This window comes from Hemibagrus wyckioides, linkage group LG09 (genome assembly GCF_019097595.1).
Source record: "Hemibagrus wyckioides isolate EC202008001 linkage group LG09, SWU_Hwy_1.0, whole genome shotgun sequence".
Lineage (NCBI taxonomy): Eukaryota > Metazoa > Chordata > Actinopteri > Siluriformes > Bagridae > Hemibagrus > Hemibagrus wyckioides.
This window is the reverse complement of record NC_080718.1, coordinates 15,552,030-15,574,056: the sequence shown is the minus strand read 5'-3', so window position 1 is coordinate 15,574,056 and position 22,027 is coordinate 15,552,030. Positions and strand designations below refer to the sequence as shown.

Sequence of the window (22,027 nt, the reverse complement as noted above, 5' to 3'; positions counted from 1 at the left end):
TTTTAACATCTCAGTTTATTTTCTAAGTATGGTCTTTGTCTTGGCTCTAGGCTAAAGAGGCAGATTTGCTGACTCTGGATCAGGTGCTAGCTGACCCTGCACTCACAGCAACTAAATTCCGCCAGTGGAAGGAGACAAACATTGTATTGGTACAGGAATTGCATGCGAAAGTTCCTCCTCCTCCTCCTCCTCCTCCTCCTCAGACCCAATCCTGTGAAGCCTCTGATTTAACAGCTGCTGTTTCCCATCTAACAGAGACCAGTTTATAGACTGACTTCAAGCATAAACGTTTAGAACGACAAGCAGGCCACAACGGACCAGAGTCTGAAACATTTCCCATTTTGCCAGATATTTTTAAAAAAATGGAAGGACTTGATGCATTATTTGTATTTATCTTGTATTATATATCCTACATTTTAGAACCATCAAGTGTCTCACCTCATTGCTGGAGAGTCTGATAATGTTTTTGTGTTAGCTCCAGCTGGAGGAGTCTTTTTAATTTTTATTGTCTCCTGATTTTTAGTGGACTATTTTTTTAAAACTATGTACAGTCTTAGAATGTGTTTCTTGTAAATGTTTGCTCACATTCACAAAATGGTTTATTTCCATTTTAGTGAGATAAGAATAAACACTCATGCTCAAAACTGAAATTGAGTTATTTATTTATGGTTTTATTTTTTGGTTTGTTTTTCATCTAGTAAGAGATGAGAGAAAAGCCATGATCTTATAGACAGAAGATATAAGATTAAAACAGATATGCTGAGAAAACACTCTGATATTCTATCCTATCATCCTATCAGCAGTCTCTGCATTTAGGCACCATTCAAAATTCAGGGTATTCTCCAACCTCTTGTACATACAGAAAATTTGATGAGGTAAAACCAGTGAACATTGTGGGGTTTTCAGTTGATTTAGGGTCTGATTTGCTGAATTCATAGATAAGGAGGTTGAAAGCTGTGCTCAGTTCCAATAGATGGCAGCCTCATGCTGCTATAAAGCAATACAGAGAAAACCTTGCACAATAGTTGAAGAGGTGTGGTCTGACCTTTAACGTTTTATTTTTCTATTTAAATGCTGTCAACATTGTATAATCCCGCATTGTATGTGCAGTGGGAAAAAAAACAACCTGGCATTTGCTGTGAGCAGACAAGCTGACAAGTTGGCAAATCACCGACTAGATAACATTCACAAGCATAATTACATACTTAAGTACAAGTACCAACAAAACAAAGCTGTGTATTATAACCGCTTGCCCCAACATGTAGCAAACATAGACATAGTAATGTGCCATATTTTAAGCTTCTCTTTATTAAATTAAAAATCGCCATTAGGTATATTTTTCAAAAGCAACCCAAGTAAGTGCTACGATAATATGAAGTTTGCTGTTGAAATGCTCTGTACTCATGGTTCCTGCCACTTCTTCAGGAGTACATAGTAAGTTGCAGCCACTAAAACATGTTTAAAGGAGCAGATGAGTGGTGAAAATAATGACAGAGGTGGAAATATCACCTCAAAATCATTCAGAAGTATATGAACATGGATATTACATAAGGAACGTTTGGAAAGACATACCTCATGCTCTTTGAGGTGCATGAAATTTCTGTCAGTAAGTTTACTGAATATTTCTGTTGAACACAAAAAATAACTTTTAAATGCTTATTAATGAAACGGAATTAAAAGTGTTTGCTTTGTTTGCTTGAAAAATAATGTATAATTAGAAGAATCCTAAATGGATTTTTGTTTTCTTTTCGTTGCATGCTTAACTGATCTTTCATAATACACTCAAATATGTAATGTATTGTGACATCATTAATCCAGGCTTACCAGACATGCAGCTTAGACGTAGAGCCAGACAGATGAATCTCTCCAGAGTGATTCGACCAGTGGAGTCAGCAAAGCGTAGATTTGTAAGTTCCAGCAACTTATCACTAATACGAAAGCCTAAAAGGAGCACAAGACCATGCCTCTAAGACAACTATGTGCCTACATGGAAGAGTAACTACATACAGGTAAAGTAATGCGATACGATGTCTTAAAGCGAAATTAGTTGCAACAACTATATAACAAAAGCATTAGCAGGAACCTGTGGCTTCTACTGCATTCCGAAGCTCCATCAGTGACAGAATGCCGTCTCTGTTGCTGTCCACATGGTAAAAGATATCCTGTGAAAACACATAAGGATTTTAATACATCATTCAGGCCTGCAAAGACATGTTTAATAGTGGGCAATTACACACTTTAAATGTTTACCTTGTACAAATCGATTTTTTTCAACAGTTCGCTAAGTTCAAATGCATTCAGTGTCCCAGTAACTGAGACCTATTAGAGAAGACTGTTAAGGAGCACTGTGATATCACATCTAGCTAGTTATGCACAGTTTTAAAGAATTCCAGTCAACCTCAGTCAAAGAATGTGTTTATTCATTGCATTTGTAAATCTTTACACTTGTCTGTAGATGTTTGTTATGCACACAGGACTGTTACAGTGGATGTAAAGGTAAAGGTAAAGGTAAAGGAAGGATACATCCATCATAGCGACAATACTCTGGCAAGCATCCAAGCTGAAACCTCCTGTGTTTTGCAGACCACCTGCAAGTACAGATACTGATGATTAAGCAAAACGTTGTCTGTAAATAAGGTCTATCTCATAGGAATATGACCAGCTGCTCACCTCCAATATATTTCTCATTTAGAAATCTCTGAAGCTGCTCCGCATTCACTTCCTGATACTAATCCAATAGAAGAAACACAAGAAACATTCAGATTGTAGTTTCAAATATTACATGTTCCTCATTTACAGTATATCGTTAAAGTCAGTACTATATTTTGTTTCTTTAGCTTTGTATCATTGGGATTACAAAGTGCAGTTAACAAGCTAATGCCATAGAATAAGCTTCATGCAAATCCATACCCAAATCAGCAGGAACAGTTGTGCAAATTTTGTTTTCTATGAAACACCTTCCATTATTTTTTCAATATTTGTTTTTACATTTTTTAAGGGGAGAAAGAGCATAGTTACATGATCAGATATTTGACGCAGCATTTTCCCGTCAGAGCTGAAGACCATAAAGGGCTCTCTATTACAAAAAGAAAATTGGTTAAGGAATATGATTCATCCAGAATGGAAGCAATAAAATGCAATAGTCTGTCCCAAAAGTCCCTTATCACAAATTGTGCCTACAGTTAGCACACTGTCACAAAGTTATATGTTAACTGTACTGCACATACCCTGCATGAGTTTCTGTCTTTGAACAGAGGCCCAGAATGAAGGAGGCAGTTCTATTGAATTCAAAAGTAAATGGCATGATGACATAGTCTCCTGGGTCCAGCTTTACATACTCTGTTATTTCACGTGCATCACGCATCACTTGGGTGGCAAACACCAGATTAATGGTGCTTAAGAAGGAAGCTGCGGAGGCCGTTCTAGAATCTTTCGTCTACAGGAGAGAAGAGAAAAGATGAATTTGCAGAAAAAGTGCTACAGACTGTAAGTAATATAACCAACTACAGTAAACTTACCTGTGATGTTTTCTGAAAGAAAAAAAAGGGCTATGAGAACAAAGACACAGAGCAGATAACCATATTCCAAAACTAGAGATTTCTGACAATTCTCACTAGCCTTGAAAATGCAGAAACCCAGGTGAAGTTTTCTGGTGAGACGTCTGTTTCTCTTATCAGGCTTTTGCAAGACAGACACAAGTATATTTGGCCCTTGGGTTGTTGCTGATTCACAGGACTTGTTAATCTCAGTGATCCTGACCGGAAACTGAGGATTGGTCCAGAAAGTGTCTAAACAGATTAGCATTATAAAAACTATTACTTCCATTTTATACCTAAAGAGATTCAGAGGTCAATGTTGTTAAGTTACTATGTAATGTTAATTTACTATGTTCTTATGTACAAGATATAGATTGTTATATTTTATATTTGACTGTTTTTCAGATTTTATCATTTGTAATTTGCATGCAGAGTAGAAGTTTTACTGCAACTCAACAAGGAACAACAGATATAAACATAGCAGCCTTCAACAAGCTGTGCAAATTTAACACTTACATAATACTAACGTTTTTACTTAATAAACTTACTACAGTTTTAAACATAATGAGTAGTCAGGAAAACACTACACAAGAATTACCATTCAAATGCATGGGGCCACCAGCTGTGCTGCCTGCGAGCCAGCGGCCTTCATGCACTGAATAGATCCAGTGGCTTTCAGAAGAGCCGTCCAGAAAAGCAGGAGAGTAGTTGCAGATATCCAGCTGAGAGAAGCATTTGCAGAAATCCTCCATTGATATCCTCAATGCAAAATCAAGGCACATATTGAAATCAAACATGCAAGGTCATTTTGTTTTGTGGTGAAAAAAGGACTTTAAAAGCTATTTCTATTGACTCCTACCAGAACTCCCCATCATCTACGAAATTTGTGTATTCGTTGCGTTCTTTTTCACTGACTGTCATCCACAATTCTGATCTGAAAGTGTTGCAAACAGAAAAAAAAATTAAACATGTGTATTTATGGAAAAATGGTAATGATGATGTTATCTTATTATCAACAGCAATACAAACAAGATACACTGGGAAGTTACTGGAAAGTAACTTAATGCACAGCCAGTTTCATCTCAGATAAGAAGTAGAAGCCTTTATTTGTCACATCTATGTTTTCTTTGTATATCCCAACTTATTAGGAATAAGGTCAATCATGATACAGTGCTCCTAGAGCAGAGAGGGTTAAAGGCCTTGCCCAAGGCACAACAGTCACGACTAGTGCTCCAAAAATAACAATTGTTCAGTGGCACGTCGAGTTAATTGTGCCATTGTTACTTTGAATATTTGTATTACTTTGTTTTATTTTCTTATTGTACTCCCTGAGCTACAGATAGTGGATAGATAAGATCTGAGAAATCTGAAATAGCAAGGACAACATCAATATTTTTGTGACTTTTAAGGTAGGAAGTGTTTTCACATGTGTTGTTATCTACAGTTTATTTTGCTGATTTGGTGATATGCACATTTCTAAATGCTTGGTTATTATTTCAATAGCATGGTGGATTTACAGTATTCAATACAGCACAACCTCTTACCCATCACACCAGTTTCCTTTCCATTCTTTGTGTCCCCAGGGGTTTAAGAGCCTTACTAGCAGAACCTGATTGCCATTGCTTGTCACCTATTTAAAACATCCAGGGTATTATCTTTTAAAACCTCAGACTTTAAAAGCATTTCAAAGACAGCAAAAAGCAAATATTCACAGAACAACAAACACAGACCAGTCAAACAGCACATTGTGAAATTGGTTGATTACATCATACTAAACATTTTAGTGGAAAATTCTTTTTATTATCATTTCCTTGTGTTTGGATATTTTGGGTAGTAAGGTAAGTGTATTTTTTATTTTCAATTGAAAATGGCATTAAAAGACAGTAAAAATTACAAGCTTTAAGTTGGATTGATAAAAATAACACGTACCATGGTGACTCCTGTTACAGTGTAGGCATGTCCCTCCACTAGACCATTGTCCTGCTGTGCATTAAACACTGCCTGAAAAAGAGTCTTGTAAATAGGCTTGGTATACAGGCATACATATGGGCTCCAGAGCTTATTAAGTGATTAAATTAAAAAGAGTATGTAATCATCATCTTACAGCCTAACAATATCTCTCTAATGCTATCATGCGCAAAGGTTTTTGGAGCAGAAGTGTATAGTGTATTTACATTTCCAGGTGTTCCACAACCCATCAGAGAGTTGGCTCTGGCTGCTCGATTGATCAAGTCCCACAGATTTTGAGGGTTCTCATTTTTGGGGTTTATGGTCATGTGCACGCCACCAGTAAAGTCCTTCAGGGCTTCAGATACCCAGCCAAATTTCATGTCTTCATAAGACCCACACACTCTGAAACAAATGCAAATGACACAGCAATAATCCCTGCAAAATTCATGCCAAGTTAAATTTGTTATGGTATTATTAGACTGAGGCTTACTTGGCATATGCCTTTTCTAACAGTGCAGGCCAGAACTCAGGAATTCTGGAGCTTTGAATTTTAGGGCGCACAAAAATCAGTTGTCCATTAATGGTTGGCAGTTTGTCATCGATTACAACATCAACCCATTTTCCAAACCTCCAGAACTATGAAAAAAGAATTCAATTACAATGTCATAATGCATTACAACAGATATAAACTAAAGTACAAAAGTCAAATGAAATAGGTTGGAGTTAAATACCTACCCTAAAGTGAAATATTCCTACGTAATCCTTCTCAAATGATTGTCCATCTGGAAAGACCTTCTGCATGATGGGCTTCTGAAACGTAAGCGCACCAACTGCAGCTAGAAACCAGCAGTTTCCTAAAGGAGAAAAAGCAGACTTACTGAGCCACTGAGTTTGAAAGTGTCATTTCACAAAATTTTATATGAGACATTTGTTGTTATTATTATTATTATTATTTATTAGTATATTAGAAAAAAACAAGACAAAACAAAAATACACTCTGAGTTCGCTGAAAAACAATAATGCCAACAAGAAACCAGGCTACACAAGGCATGTATTCACTTGGTACATTATTGAAATCTTACCAACTGCTCCCTGGGCAAAGTCAAACCTGGACACACCATCAACAATCAGACTTGGATTTGGCACCAGTTTCTGAAAATCAGCCAACAAGACATCTAAACTATTAGAATCTGCACTACAAGCATAATCTCATAAATACCAGTTAATCATTGTGAGAATTTTCCATAGATTTTAATTCAGAGCCTTTAATTCGTTCTGAATGTTTGTATTTTCATTGTGCCTGGTTTTTAATTCCTTAGTTTAACTTGGAGAACAGATTTCATCACAACTGTCTAGTTTTCACATTCATTCCAGGGAAAAAAGTTTTTGATGAAATACCGTTGGCCTTATCCATTCCACTTTAGCCAAATCATCAGGTTGTAGCAAGTTTTCTCCAATGGAAGTGTTGTCAGGGGGGAACATGTCATCAATATATTTCCTCTTTCTGATGAGATAATACTGGCGCAGCAACTCATAGTCCTGGCCCAGGAACATCTTTGGGTTAGTAAATGTCCCCAAGCCATCACTTTGCTGACGCTCCTTTATAATATTTATGCACACACCAGGAGCAGGCATCTTAGAATATATTTATTCTGTTTTAAAAAAAAATAGATGTCATACATGGTTATTACATGCACATAACATTTTTAAACATTTTTAAATGAATCACAAATCAAAAGTTGCAGATGCATGAAGAGCAAGTAAGCAAATGATCATATGCAAAGCATTTCTTCATCAACACAACAGAGCAGTCTAAATTATGAAAAAAGTATGAGGAAATCAGGAGAAGAAACAGAATGAAAACAAGTAGAACTCTGCCAACAGTGTAAACACGGATGTTTCCAACACATGTCTAGTCCTTCTTGTTACGTATTTGTATGCCTGAAATGCAGTATATTTTAGACAGGAAAGACTTTTTCAGATATTTGACTTTGCTCTCCATTTGGATCAATTCTATAATCTAATCAGTTCATCTGCTGGGTAAAATGATAATTCCATATAAATCCTTCAAACACTCAATCACTCGTTCTTTAAATATCAAGCTAAAGAGAATATCAGACAGGTGCATGGACAGACGGATGCACAGAGTGACAGAGTGACAGATGGCATAAACTGTATATAGCTAGAAATCACAATCGTGTTGTATGACAAACTTTAGGGAAGACCCTGTTTGGATCGTCCCCAAAATCAACTCAGTTAATCTAGTTACAATAAGAATTTTATATATACATCTTAAAATTATTCGACCACTGATACTTGAGATATTGTGCTCAGATAATAATCAGTATCTCAGACAGACAGGTGAATGGGTGACCCAAAAGCATAATGCCTCCACCACTCAATGTTGCAGACATAATGACAAAAGACTTCATAGAGGTTTATTAAGAATTGATTAATAGCAGTGAGTAGAAAAGCATGATCAAGTCAAATCAAGTCAAGACTGAATAGCGCCAACCAATATACATTCTTCAGTGTATAAACAGTTGAATGTGCAAAATAGGAGAACTTGTAAACAAGTGAATTCTTGTAAATATATACACATAGCAGCAGTTGGTGGCAGTCTGAAATGTGCAAAATAGCAACAGCAGCAATTGAATAATGTACAAATACAGCATGTAAACAGTTAGAATATGGGTGTAGTTATAGACATGCATGTGCTGAGTCTCAAGTTCAGGATGATCTTGCATATTTACAGTATGTACCTTAAACTAACAGTAGCATCCTGGGAGAAATGTTGTTTTACTCAAAAGGTCCTTGCAGTAACATTACAAGCAATGGCTATTTATTTGGCAGATGCTTTTATCCAAAATCATTCAAGAAATCCAAACTCAGAGCACTTTAAATAGTCGAGTGACATAAGCCGTATTAGATTTTCCTTCAGCTCACCTAAAGTGCAATACCCAATACTTACCAAGCTTCAAGAAACGAGAAGTACTGAGTAGTTCAAAACACTAGTCATTATGTGGTCGGTTAAACCATTATAAAACTTACAAATGGAAGTAGTAATAGAGTGCAAGTAATCATAATAGCAAGTGACACAACTGTCAAATCAAAGTAAGAGTCTGAGTGTGCATATATTTATATACTAAAGCTAATATGTAGCAATGTTACTCACATTTAACCCTGTGTTTTAAGCCTACTTCAGACTGTAACTCACTATACAAAGAGTTTCTAATATGGTATTAGTTTATAGTTTTAAATACTTGTAAAAGTTTTAATTTTACCTTAATGTATGGTGGCAGAAGGTAGCGAGATCTCACGCTTCTAGTCTTGTTAGTCTTGCTTTTTGTTGGTATCTCCTATCTTTTTTTATTTGCTTGAGGCGTTCAAGGGTTGGGCTCAATGCTCCACCTATCTGCACATTTACCTGAGAATAATACAGCTTCCAAACCTTAGGTTTTTTAAAAGCAGACAATCAGCAAGACTGGACAAGTCAAATTCTGACTTGTCAAATTCCCTCAGGTTTGTTGACGGTGGAGTAGCTGGGCTTTATGTCCTAGGATGTTCTCATGTCTGTCACCTTTTGGCTGTCCCTTTTAGTTATGCTGTCATAGTTAGTGTTGCCAAAGTCCCTGCTTGCACTTTTCACACCATGTACATTGTCCTAAATCAATACATGGCCACAAGCAGTCTCTCTCTCTCTCTCTCTCTCTCTCTCTCTCTCTCTCTCTAGCTAGAGATGCTACTCCTGAGCTTCTAATGTTCCTGACCACTTCTGTTCTCTGGGCCTACCTGATCCATCCTGATACCCTGTTACTGGTTGGAGTCTCATTACTTGAAGGTGTTCACTGCTGTTAAGGATGGCCCTACTTGACTTTGATGGAAAGGAACTTGTGTTAAATATATCATGAATTTAGAAATTACACTGTTGCGCAAAGCTCCTGATTACACAATTTCACATGACAATATTATTTTAAATCACAGACTCCAGTGTCACCCAGATGAGGATGGGTTCCCTTGTGAATCTTATTTCTTTCTCATATCATTGCCACTGGCTTGACCATTAGGGATAAATATACATTTTATTTTTAAACTTTTATATTTCTATAATGATGAGATGTCCATTGTCAAAAGCACTAAGCAAGTAAAATTGAATTGAATTATTACATACTTATTACATAATTATTGAACATACATACAGTTTATAGTGCCTGATGTTTATTAGTGCAATGGATTGGTGACATTAGAGGTTTGCATCCGGAGGCAGTTACATAGAATGTATTCAAGAGCTTTTGGTATGATTCATCAGGGGTAGCCCTTGGGATAAAGCTCTTTCTCAGCCTGTTGGTGCGTGAGTAGATTGTCCTGTACCACCAGGTGTGTGTACTGTAATATGATCTGTATATGTCCTCCAGTTTAGAAGTTAAATCCCAGTGAATTTTCTGAGCACTGCTGATAACAATCTGCAGGGCTATTTGCCTATGAAGATGCCGCTGGCAGTATAATCAAGTCAAGTCTTGTATCGTCATTTTAACCATAAAAAGCTGGTACTGTACAAAGTGAAATGAAACAACATTCCTCCAGGACCATGGTGCTACATAAATCACAGAAGCATAAGAGATGACACATAACTAAGTAGACTACAAAAACAGGAGAAAGAAATAAGCAGAAAGCACTACACAAGTACAGACTCTTCCTAGCACCCTTAAAGAAAATAAGTAGAAATACACACATGTAGTGATATTGTACGCTTGAAAACACTGTTTTCAAAATTACTGGCACTCTGACTTTCTGAACAAACAATTTTTCAATCATTTTGTCTTAACCTACTTACAGGACAACTAGTTTCTCCTTTAATATCCTCCTATTCATAGAATTAATAATGTGACCAATTTATTTTACTGGGGCATGTGCCCCAAAATGGGTCTAGCAATGCATGGGCATATATAGTAGATATTACGTTGCGTTTTAATGACAATGACGTGCCTATTATTTATGATTGTTGTGTTGCATAAGGATGTAAAATACAAATACAAAGAGAGATAACTGCTTGGGATAAAGGGGAAAATGAACACACACTCTTTCAAGAGCAAACCTGTGGGTGGTGGGAGTTTCTCTGCTGATGTCTATATGACGAAAAGTGACTCCTCAGGTACTTTAGTGTATTTGTAGAGTGTGTGCATTTCTGGACAAGTTCTGCCCTCTAGTAGCTGATGCAAGAAAAACAATCCAAGATTTCTCCAACAGATCAAACTGTTTAACACACAAGACACACAAAAACCCTCAATAATACCCTCTTCACTGGGGCAGAGTTTTAATGTTTTTAATAACTTAATGACTGTCATATTTCATTAAAAATAATGAGAGGATATTATAAATCACTCACCTCTACAAGCAACGCCTAAGCTGATTTTACAAAGTTCTTGTAAAAAATACAAATTTCAGTATATAAAGTTTCATCATAAATGTCAATAAGTCTAAAGAAAGATTGTTTTAATGATTAAGAATTTCATGTACTGTGCTGAATACAATAGAGATGAAAAACATATGAGAATAGAATATTGGCACATGTTCATTGTACAGATTTAACCAATCCCATTAAAGGTACAAACTTGTTAAAATGACCTCAGTCAAGTTAGAATCATGACATCACATGAAGACAAAGAAAAAAACAAAAACAAAGAGAGAGCTTCAGATGTATTTTCCTAAGACTTTCTCTGATGCCACTGATCAGTTTCTTTCCATTGTGAATAATGAAATACAACAAACCTATTATTATTATTATTATTATTATTATTATTATTATAATTATTAATAATAATAATAATAAGAAGAAGAAGAAGACAAATTTGCACTGTCTCATCCAATTTTGGTCAGTCGATCCGCAACGTCATGTTTGGTGCCTTACTCTAAAGTGCAAAACAAAAGCAGGAATTTCTAACACCAGACATCTTATTTGGCTCTTGGGCAAATTGTGCAAATTTGATTTTAAAACAAATTATTTGTTTTAGAAATTATCATAGGTTATGTAATAACTGAACCCATGCTCTTACTCAAATTAGCTATTGCATGTAAAAAAAAAAAAAAAAAAAAAAAGAACAAATATTTCTCCCAACTTTGCAGTTTCCTGTGCCTCAGAGCCACCAGGTGGTGAAAGTGAGTGTGGATGTGGTAACTTAGTGGCTGTAAGTTCCAATCCCAGGTCCACCAAGGTGTCACTGCTGGGTCCTTAAGCAAGGCCCTTAACCCTCAATTTTAGGCCCTTAAGTTGTATAAAAATGGGATAAAATGTAAGTTGCACTGGATAAGGGTATCTACCAAATGTTGTAAATGAGTGTTACAAGTAGGTGTCCTCTGAGCTGTTGATGCTCTGTGAAGTAGACCTGCAGCTCATTTTTGTATTCAAGCACAGCAGTCAAGTCTTTGTTGGCAGATGCAGTGTGCAAAAGCAGAGGGCATTAGTCTGAAGTTGGATTTAAAATGGCACCAGAGGTTTCTGTATTATTAGGAAGGTCATCGTGGTCAAGGATAAGTTTTAGGAGGGACAGCAGGTGAGGACGTTCATTCAAGTCAACTGAACACGACCCCAAAATGCATCCTATACACCAACAGAGAGAAATGTATAGGGCAAGATCATGAATTAGAAAAAAAAAATCAAAGAACATGAACAGAAAGAATAGACAAGCATGTTGGAAATCTTGATGACTAAACCCTTCTAGAAAAGTCTTGCAGATGTGGTTTTCCTGCTTTGATAAACCTGCTTGTGTGTGTAAAATGCATGAGGTGTGTGAAGTGTGAGACTGACCACAGCAATCATCCAGCTGTAGTAATAATAGGATATGTTAGAAATGTTTCTCCTAAAGCTCCCACAATTTTTTTTTAAAAACAACAGCCAACTTCTACATACAACTTTAAATATAACAAATATTGTATTTTCGATTGCTTTTAGAAAGTGCTTTTTATACTGTTTGTTCTTCCCAGAGAAACTCTCCACTCACTTTTTCAAAGAAAATCTAAACAAATAAGCAGCTTTCAAATGAAAATGAAAGCGGCAGCTTATCTCTCAGAAATCTCCTGCAGCAAGATGGCGGCATCTCGACAGGTGAGCAGCAACGCTGTTAAAGCGCTTCTTCTTCATCATCTTCTTCAGTGCTGAATTTCCGCCACCTAGTGATCAGGTGCTGTAAAGAGGATTGACGGAAGAGTCTCATATCACTCATGCGCAGAGCAAATTGGCCAGGGGATTAGTGATTTTGTTCCATAAGGGATCGGGTAGAGAGGATGCCCAATAATCTGTACTGCGCGAGCGCGTAGGAATTGCACATGCGCAAACAGCGTCGATATACAGGATAGTGAAGCACGGAGACGACACAAACCCTGCAACGTGTAATATGTTTTACAAAATTATAGCAGATTAAGTAATGTTAGAAACTACTCATAATGTCACTGTCAATTACCGTAGATCACAGAGGTGCGAGTCTGGTGCTCAGTGGTGTCTAAGAAAATACTCTTTCAAACTGTGTTGAAGCGGCTCCCATTATTCTTGAAGTCAGATAAAGGTACGCAGATTGGGACCTCTGGTGTTTAAACTATGCAATTGCACTCAGATGGATGGCTATTTGTGCTAATCTCCAATAAACACCCGTCAATCCCGCCCCCAAACACAAACATCTACACACTCCATGATAGCTGAAACTCAAATATATATATATTTGATAGCTGAAACTCAAATATAGCTTTGGGAAAAAAAAATTAAATAAGAGATCACTGCAAAATAATCACTTTCTTATGTTTTTTTCTTACAGGTTCATGTATTGGTAAGATGAACAGTTTTGTTTCATTTTTTGTGAACTGCTGACAATATTTCTCCTAAATTCAAAATATAACTATTGTTATTTAGAGTGTATATTTAAAGGAAATGAAAACACATCAAAATAACCCAAGATCATGTGGTATTTGTAGAGCTTAAATAACTCAAATAAAACAAAATGCAAATAATTTGTAAACAAATTGTGTTAATGCTTTGGCTAAATAACATAAAGAAATCAGTATTTGGTGGAATAACCCCGATTTGCGTGTGTTTTGGCTCCATGCTCTCCACCAGTTTTTCACATTGCTGTTGGGTAACTTTATACCACTCTTTTTCCAAAAAAACGAACAGTTCAGTTTTGCTTGATGGTTTGTGACCATCCATCTTCCTCTTGATGACATTCCAGAGGTTTTCAATAGGGTTCAAATATGAAGATTGGGCAGTGGTCTCTTCTTCTTTTTTTTCCAGAGCTGTATATAGTAAAGAGTGTGACTGTGCAAGTTGTTACTCTAGTAAGTATTAATTTATGTGACCCAGTTCACAAAGCTCCTCCCTCTCAACTGATAAGACACCACCATCATTCATCAAACTCTTATCATGTCACATCGGACTGCCTGAGGTTTTAAACAGTTTAATCAACAAAGGATTAGTTTGCTATCAATTATTAAGACACGTATTGGTTGCAGCCTCTTTATGAATGCTATGAGTTTATAACATGCTAATCCTTCCTTCAATTAAGTTTAATAACTATCATTAAAATTACATTTACCGAAAATGGGGTGAGGAAATCTGTTTCCTTTAAGTAAGAAATGACCAAATTTAAGTGCATTTTTACTATGCTGCCATCATTTCTCTGACAAAGATCTACTGTCTTAGCCTCATTTTCATGTCACAACTGCTTTGAGTTTGTGCATTGCCACTAGATGGCTGTAAACCCCCACTCTTTTCCTGTAATTTCATTCTGGTAAAATACTGTTGCTTTGAATTGCTTTGGATTTTTTCTTATAGAAAGATACGGTAATTTGGAATTGCTGGTGTAAGAGTAATTGTAGTGGTTGCAGTAAAAGCCTTTCAATTCATCCAAATGATCTCCAAAATGTTACACTGCACTTCAGTAACATCAATGCAGCTAATACTTTGAATCCACACTTTCAGACTTCTACAACAGATTAACTTGTAAAATATTGAAGGTAAACTATTACTAATGGATAAATATGGAAAGTGTGCAGTTATAGGAAAATATTCAACCACAACTTAGTGTGATGTGATCCACAGTTACCACCCTGAGGTTAAATACTTTCCTATATCAGTATGTCCACAATGTTTATTTTTAATTTGCCAATGGTTACAATTTTTATATTTATTTTTAAATGGTGTGCTATCTACTATACTACTGTCATATTATTGTAATTTTGTGGAATGTCCATGACACAAGTTAATTCCTGTTATTACATACAGTTTGTTATTGCAGGTCATTTCCTTATCATCTGCTCTTTTTCTGTCTTTTGAAGATCAAAAACGCAGCTTGTAATATTAGTGCAAAACCTAAAATCACAAAGTCCTCTGTGCTTTTTCTGCAAATTTTAAATAAATATCTCCTTCCAGAAAACTTTTTATTTGAAAAGAAAACACATTTTATTTGATCAAAAATATCTGTTTATTATTAGCTTTAGATTCTTGTGGAGCATCCTCTACACAATTCCCTATGAATTAGTACTTACAATCAATAAACACATTGTGACTAGTCAGAATTGAGAATTTGACTGTAGAATAAATAAAAAATATTGCATGTAATTCATACTGATTTTCTGAACTCCGGAAGGATTTTAACCATTGTCAGCAAATTCAATCAATTTTTTGTGAAAACTTCTTTCTAAATGTTAATGTTTCACAGTTCTTACAAAAACTGTATGACCTACAGGACAACCACTCTTTAGAACCTTTATACTTTATTTTTTATATTCAGCCATCAAGGTACTATTAACATGTTCCTTAATATTAAGAAGAGTTTTCGTTTCCTACTATAACGTGTGGAGCACATGGAAGAAGTGTGGGTCCCCAAGGAAAGGTGAATGTATTCAGGAAGGGTGGATGACCTCACTTACAGTTTGATTTTTTAACACTGCCAGTAATAAAACAGCAAACCATATTCCAGGTAAAGAATATTGTTTATTATTAGTAATATGGTTATGATTAGTAATTGAATAAATATCCTGCAAAGATTGGATGAGCTACTTGACAAATATTGATTTTGAGACAAATAATTCACATAAAACACCACATTATATAATACATTCATATCCATAGGACACGGTTTTCTTTATTTTAAATGTAAATTCTATGAAATATGGTAGGAAGCATTGTTTTAAGGTAAAAATGTGAGGAAGTGGTGGTAGAAAAAAAGTCAGTGGCTTTACTGCACACTGTTTCCTGCAATTGAAACACAAACCTAGGCCTCTCTCACTTCACAAACACAGGATGTGGCCCCTGCATGGTCAGATTTATGTGCAGCAAATAGACAGTAAAATATATGTACACAATAGATCATAAATGCAATAAGTGCAACAATTTGTGTTTTTCTTTATATATTTTGTTCCTAAAAACAGCAAAGTGTAAGACGTCTGTGAACCACACCAGCTCAGAAACTGTGAATCTGTCATTTTATAGATGGACACAATGTGTAGTGTATATGAGCTCAAGTCCACTGATTTGTTGTTTCGATGAGTGTCGCTTCACGAGTGTTTATATTTAGTGTAACTTAACCGGGTCATTTCACAGTTTGTATCACTTTGCTTGTCTGTGTTCACACATATATTTACAATTTTGGCAACATTCCCACTGTAACTGTTAGTACAGTGTCAATCAATGTTAAGTAATTAATTAAAAACGTATTAATTAATACGTTAAGTTACATTCAATCTAAAAACTAAACTATTTATTGGGACAAGTAATCAGTACAATAATTTTTATTGATATCTTAAGGACGTCAGTAATTAGTTGTGCAAATGCAATGTACCATTAGATTTCTTAAATTTACAAAAATTTGATTTCCAAACAGCTTGATAAACTTTGTTTCAATAAATAAGCGCCTCTATTTTGGGTCTAATTTGCTTTCCGAGGAGAGACAATCTGGAAAAGAAGTCAAAACAAAGCATGGCCATGTAGGCAATTGTTTTCGACTTCCAGGCAGGAACTTGCCTTGAGATAAGACAAAAGAAGTGTGCTGCTAAATATTATTTCCGCTTAGGATTGTTCTCTAAACAGGATGAGGCTGTTTGAATAAGGCATTTCACGGCTGAGCTGTTAAAGCGCATACAAACAGTATCTAGTCTGGGACATGAACAGGATATATATGCTTTAAATCGGTGGGAAGATGCTCTGCGCTCTGTTCGTGGTCCTCTACCTTCTGTTGGCTGCTGAAAGAGCGACGTGTGCCACCAGCAAATGCACAGCCAACGCGTGTTTCACTCTCCACACAGAAAAGGTAGACTTTCAAAAAGCCAACGCCAGGTGCTACGAAAACGGCGGCTACTTGATCACAGTAAGAGACAACAATGATTTAGAAGTCCTGAAGTCAGTTCTCGCGTTAGCCGGGAAGCTTTCAGTGCATGAAAAAGTCTGGATAGGACTGAAGCTTTCTAAAGGGAGCTGTGTGCACGGTGACGAGGCTCTGCACGGCTTCAGGTGGATCTCTGGCGCCCCGGATTCCTCCTTTTCCAACTGGGGAAAGGAACCGACGAGCACCTGCACGGAAGAACGCTGCGTTTCGCTCTCTACGTCGACCAAGGACCTTAAATGGAGCGATGGCTCTTGTAAATCGCATGCACTTTATGTATGTGTGTATTATTTTAGGGGCATGTGCAAACCTTTGTTATTTGCGGGACCAGGAGAGGTTAATTACACACTTCCATTTTTAAAAGTGCCAGTTAGTCAAGATATCGGTTTGGATATGTTTCCTCATGCAACATTCGCTGAGATAACTTGTGCTTATGACAGTGATGTGAACACTCGTGTGCTATGTAAAGAGAGAGGCGCACATTTCGTTTGGGAAAAGCCCGGGCCGTTTTGCGCTTCGGATCTGCGGCTTTGCAAACATAGAAATGGGGGATGTGATCAGCTATGCGTTGAGGATAAAGTCGGAGTACGTTGTGAATGTAAGAAGGACTACTACCTCGGCGACGATAAAGTAACATGTTTCCTTAAAGACCCCTGCCGCAATTCACCATGCACACACAAGTGCACGCCAAAAGCGACCGGGTTTCTTTGCACGTGTCAAGAGGGCTTCGAGCTTTCCGAAGACAACGTCAGCTGCAATGATGTTGACGAATGTACCCAGGACATATGCAATGGACATATATGTCACAATAAACAAGGGAGCTATGAGTGTGAATGCAAGAAAGGCTTCAAGGAAGTTAATGGTGTATGCGAGGACATAGACGAATGCGCAGAATCGGTGTGCGCGCATCACGCCAAATGTCTCAATTCCCAGGGTTCCTTCTCCTGCTACTGTTCTCATGGTTTTAGAAAGTATGAAGATCAGTGTGTAGATGTCGACGAATGTCTGAGTCGGCCCTGTGAAGGTATATGCACCAATACGGACGGCAGCTACACGTGTTCTTGTGGCCCAGGCTCCCGCTTAGCTAAGAACGGCATCAGCTGTCTTCCAGACCAAAAGCGCGCACCTGATTTCGAAATATTGTTAACTGCAGGGTTTGATCAACCGGAAATAACCACCGTCACGCCACGTTTAAACGCCGAGGCAACTGTGGCGCACCAAAGTGTGCGCAAAGATGGCTCCGTTGCCGGTTCTTGGACATTGGTGTATGCCTTGTGCTCGGTAATCCCCTTACTCCTCCTGATTACACTCACCGCGGTTATTGTTGTTCACCGCTGGAATCGCTCACGCAAAGACGCTAAGAAGAAAACCGTCACGGCAGACAGCTACTGCTGGGTATCTTCTGGATACACAAACCAGTTAGAAACTCAGCGGAACAGAATCTACTGACAGTGCTTCACTTATAATAGACCACATTAGACCAAAAACGTTACTACTGTTTTGATTTTGCTTGCCATACACACAATTGTATCTGTACTTTGAATCTTTGTAATTTTTTAATCAATAAGACTGGACACTTGATACAAGATATTTTTGACTGCCTCTCTGAACTGAACTAGATCAACTCGCCTGTAATCAAAAAACTTTTAAAACCTGTTATGTCCTAATGACATTATTTGAAGTGTCTCCAAAACACAACACAGTATATAATCCTTTGTGTGTTATTAAAAATTATGCTTGTAAATGAATAAGATCTATGTGTATGTATGGACACACACACATGCACGCACACAGATAGACATGACCCCTAGTGGTTCTCTAGGGATGTTTCACACATAGCCAGGGAGTCCACAGTTATCATTTTAACGGAGCTTACTATAAACTAGCCTGCCGTTGCACTCTAATCAAGGTTGCAAAGTTCTACACTCCTTAAAACCTTCTACATTGACCCTGTTTTTAATACACACTCATTTATAAAGTTTTGCATAGAACTGTTAGGGATTCCCAAACCTTTTTATGGGTGTGATTGTTGTTGCTGTAGTTTACTTGTTACAGTCTAGATAGAAGCTAAACTGGCTGCTCACAGTAATTGAATTGGTTTAAAATAGTTTTTTCTGTGTTATTGATCACAAACAAACTGCCACTAACTTTCTATCTGGCTGACAATGTCTTCATAATTTTCATTGCACAATAAAAACTATAGGTACCTATGAATTTTAAGCCATAATGGTAAAATAAATTAGTTTTTTTTTTTTTAATATACTTGAGTCCAACAACAATCAAAAGTAATCGAAAATACTGTATTAAAAAGTGTAAACACTGGGATATGTTGAGTAGCTCTACACTTACTGTATAACCTGAGATTTTGATGGGGCAGGACAAAATAAAATAACTAAAAATCCAAGTGAAAAGGCTGTTACATTTATTTATGCTACAGTCATCAAAGACACATTGTCTGCACTTCCACTTTACCTTTTTTATAAAACAAATTCTTAGTTTGAATTTCCTATTATTTTCTATAAAACAAAGCAGCTTTTGATCAGTGGGTGTTGGTTTTATGACTGTATCCTAACGAGGAAAGGTTGAGCCACACATGACACGTCGAGGAGGGGTTTCCTTCTTCTTTCAAGGTTTATTAAGGTGCCTAAAGTTCTGTACCTCAGCATTTTAGCTCACACTTGAGACCAGTCTCTATACAATAAATTTGCTGGAGAATGGATTCCTACAGAGCAGTCATCACGTTTATTATTTTAATCTCCTTCCATATGGGACAGACACTGCGCTGTGCATGCAAAGAAGATTTAAGAACTTGCACAAGTATTTATGATATGCAAGCCAACTTCAAAACAGCCCAACAGACCTGCATGAAAAATGGAGGGAAATTACTAACCACATCGAGTAAAAGTATCGACAGTTTGCTTTTCAACAAAACGGGACGTTTTTGGATTGGCACAGACGGTGATTGTTTAAGCAGAAGCAGACATTCCGGAGGTGATTCTGTGACACTGAACAGCGGAAGGAAAGATGTGGCATGTTCCTCAAAGTGCATGATGGTTTCTAGCAACAGGAATTTGATCGAGCGCTCGTGCGAGGAACAGGCTGATGGCTTTTTGTGTGATGACATTCAGTGGGAAAACTGCTGGGAGAATAGAGCGTCCGAAGTACAAATTCTGAATAATGATGACTGCCTATTTGCTCCCTGTGAACACCAGTGCTTGGAGGTTCCTGGAGGCCACATGTGTTACTGTTATTTAAATTTCAGACTAAGCAAGAAACATCCTGAACGTTGTGAGTTGTACTGCGACTCTCACACCTGCCCACTGGCAAAAGGCATGTATCAGTGTCCTGAAGGCTTCGTCAAAGACGAGACACAATGCGTAGATGTTGACGAGTGCACGTCGAATCACAACTGTGAACAAGAATGCATGAACACATTTGGAAGTTACAAGTGCTTTTGTAATGATGGGTTCAAGCTGGTAAACAAATCAAAATGTGTTCCTCTTATGAATAATACTCCAATATCTGGCACGCTTGTTACACCTTCTGTAAATTACACGTCAAGTCATGCAGCTTTTGAGACTCCAGTGGAGTATATTGGTCTAACACTCTTTGTCATCCTGGTCATATCTGCTCTGGTAGGACTTCTGTATTATTTGAGAAAAAACAAATCTGATTTACTTCTAAAAGACACAGATGCTCCAGAAGACATTACAGTTCAAGAAACACAGTTACAGCTGTAAAACTTCTTCTTGTCTTCAAGTCCAGAAGTAATTTCTGTGACATTATTTGATTTTTAGTTAATTTAAGTCATGTGTTGAAGTAATATTATTAATCTGGTCATATTTGTGTAAACAGTTATTGCTAAAAAATGATGGTAAGATTAAAGCTATTTATGTACTTATTTATATACCAGATATCTGTATGTATGAATGATTCTGCAGTGCTAACAAAAATGTGTGGAAATATTTCAGTCATCATGAAGGGACAAATGATGGACAGTGTTCTATACCAAAGTACCCAGATATAATATTTGTGTAACAGTAAAAGATATTTTATTGAGAAATGATGCCAAAGTGACCCATGCTTTAATGATGGCAATGATGCCAATGTTATAACACCAATAATGTGTTTTTATATCAGCAGAACTGTAAACAATAAAGACACACATTGTATGAATTTCAGCGTACCATTCAGTGTAAGCAATTTTAAAATTTCACCATATTCTTGCTGTTTCAAGGTTTAATTAATCACACAGTGTTGGTGACTTTATATGAAATCCAGACTTACATCAGGCATTGAAGCAAGATCGGAATACTGAAATTACTTGCACCACATTCATACCATGTGTTCAGTGTCAGATGATCATAAATTTGTTAATGTTAGCTAACCTTGTTAAATTTAAAAAGAACACTGACGTTTATATATATTAGATTTTATATATATTAGAATTTATCAGACATGTTAATTGTTAGATGTTAGACAATGTTAGATGTTAGACTTTCAGCTCTAATGTAAAACTAAACACTCATACCAAAAATATTTTGGCTGATCAGCTACATTTGGGGTGAGAGGAAAACCTGTATAAAATTTTCCACACCAGTCCATAATGAATGGCAAACCTTCTGCCTTTAATCTGGAATCTGTATGCTTGTGAATAATGACTACCAGACATTGACTGCATTCCACTGGGGAAAGGCTGAGCTAGAAATGACACAAATACATGTAGGAGGGGTTTCCTTCCTCTGCTGACAATCCTTAAGGCACAAAACAGCTTAAAGTTTTCCATAGCAGAATTCTGGCTCCGTCATGATACAAGTCTCTATATGATAATGGATTCCTACAGAGCAGTCATCTTGTTTATTATTTTAATCTCCTTCCATGTGGGACAGACACTGCGCTGTGTCTGCAAAGAAGATTTAAGAACTTGCACGAGTGTTTATAGCTTGACAGCCGACTTCGAAACAGCCCAACAGATCTGCTTGGAAAATGGAGGTAAATTACTATCCCCATCCAGTAAAAGTATTGACAGTTTGCTTTTCAACAAAATGGGATATTTCTGGATTGGCACAGAAGGTGATTGTTTAAGCAAAAGCAAAAATTCTCAAGATGATTCTGTGACACTGAACAGAGAAATAGAAGATGTGGCGTGTTCCTCAAAGTGCATGATCGTTTCTA

The 22,027-nt window shown here is 36.9% G+C and overlaps 4 protein-coding genes and 1 long non-coding RNA gene across 7 annotated transcripts in view; 3 read left to right on the top strand and 2 right to left on the bottom strand.

Annotated features, from left to right (window-relative positions):
• Nucleotides 1-650, top strand: part of LOC131359139 (connector enhancer of kinase suppressor of ras 3-like) — a 44,871-nt gene extending 44,221 nt beyond the window's left edge. For both annotated transcript variants that reach the window (XM_058398756.1, XM_058398755.1), the window contains exon 25: nucleotides 51-650. In XM_058398756.1, the coding sequence (XP_058254739.1) occupies nucleotides 51-269 (219 nt within the window). In that variant the 3' untranslated portion in view covers nucleotides 270-650. The remainder of the gene's footprint in view (nucleotides 1-50) is intronic.
• Nucleotides 646-9,014, bottom strand: LOC131359140 (calpain-3-like). 2 transcript variants are annotated; one of them, XM_058398757.1, is made up of 21 exons: nucleotides 8,771-9,014; nucleotides 6,885-7,138; nucleotides 6,569-6,638; nucleotides 6,222-6,340; nucleotides 5,977-6,122; nucleotides 5,711-5,888; nucleotides 5,466-5,537; nucleotides 5,081-5,166; nucleotides 4,396-4,470; nucleotides 4,135-4,295; nucleotides 3,619-3,788; nucleotides 3,519-3,530; nucleotides 3,228-3,436; nucleotides 3,019-3,076; nucleotides 2,671-2,728; nucleotides 2,524-2,588; nucleotides 2,251-2,319; nucleotides 2,084-2,162; nucleotides 1,825-1,941; nucleotides 1,573-1,625; nucleotides 646-1,448 (listed from the first exon to the last, which is right to left on the bottom strand). In XM_058398757.1, the coding sequence occupies exons 2-21, from the start codon at nucleotides 7,119-7,121 to the stop codon at nucleotides 1,422-1,424; spliced, it is 2,061 nt and encodes a 686-aa protein (XP_058254740.1). In that variant the 5' UTR covers nucleotides 7,122-7,138; nucleotides 8,771-9,014; the 3' UTR covers nucleotides 646-1,421. The 2 variants fall into 2 exon arrangements, with proteins under 2 accessions (XP_058254740.1, XP_058254741.1); XM_058398758.1 differs by lacking the exon at nucleotides 3,519-3,530 and having other exon boundaries at nucleotides 8,771-9,013.
• A 2,336-nt stretch (nucleotides 9,015-11,350) lies between these two features.
• On the bottom strand, nucleotides 11,351-13,030 carry LOC131359676 (uncharacterized). The gene is made up of 3 exons (XR_009205804.1): nucleotides 12,944-13,030; nucleotides 12,485-12,863; nucleotides 11,351-12,084 (listed from the first exon to the last, which is right to left on the bottom strand). It is a non-coding gene; the product is annotated as an uncharacterized LOC131359676 (long non-coding RNA).
• Nucleotides 13,031-16,529: 3,499 nt separating this feature from the next.
• LOC131359372 (complement component C1q receptor) lies at nucleotides 16,530-19,232 on the top strand. The gene has a single exon (XM_058399229.1). It carries the CDS (start codon nucleotides 16,670-16,672, stop codon nucleotides 18,299-18,301), a length of 1,632 nt encoding a protein of 543 aa, XP_058255212.1. The 5' UTR covers nucleotides 16,530-16,669; the 3' UTR covers nucleotides 18,302-19,232.
• Nucleotides 19,233-19,477: 245 nt separating this feature from the next.
• On the top strand, nucleotides 19,478-21,028 carry LOC131359374 (multiple epidermal growth factor-like domains protein 6). The gene has a single exon (XM_058399233.1). It carries the CDS (start codon nucleotides 19,567-19,569, stop codon nucleotides 20,590-20,592), a length of 1,026 nt encoding a protein of 341 aa, XP_058255216.1. The 5' UTR covers nucleotides 19,478-19,566; the 3' UTR covers nucleotides 20,593-21,028.
• Nucleotides 21,029-22,027: the final 999 nt, after the last annotated feature.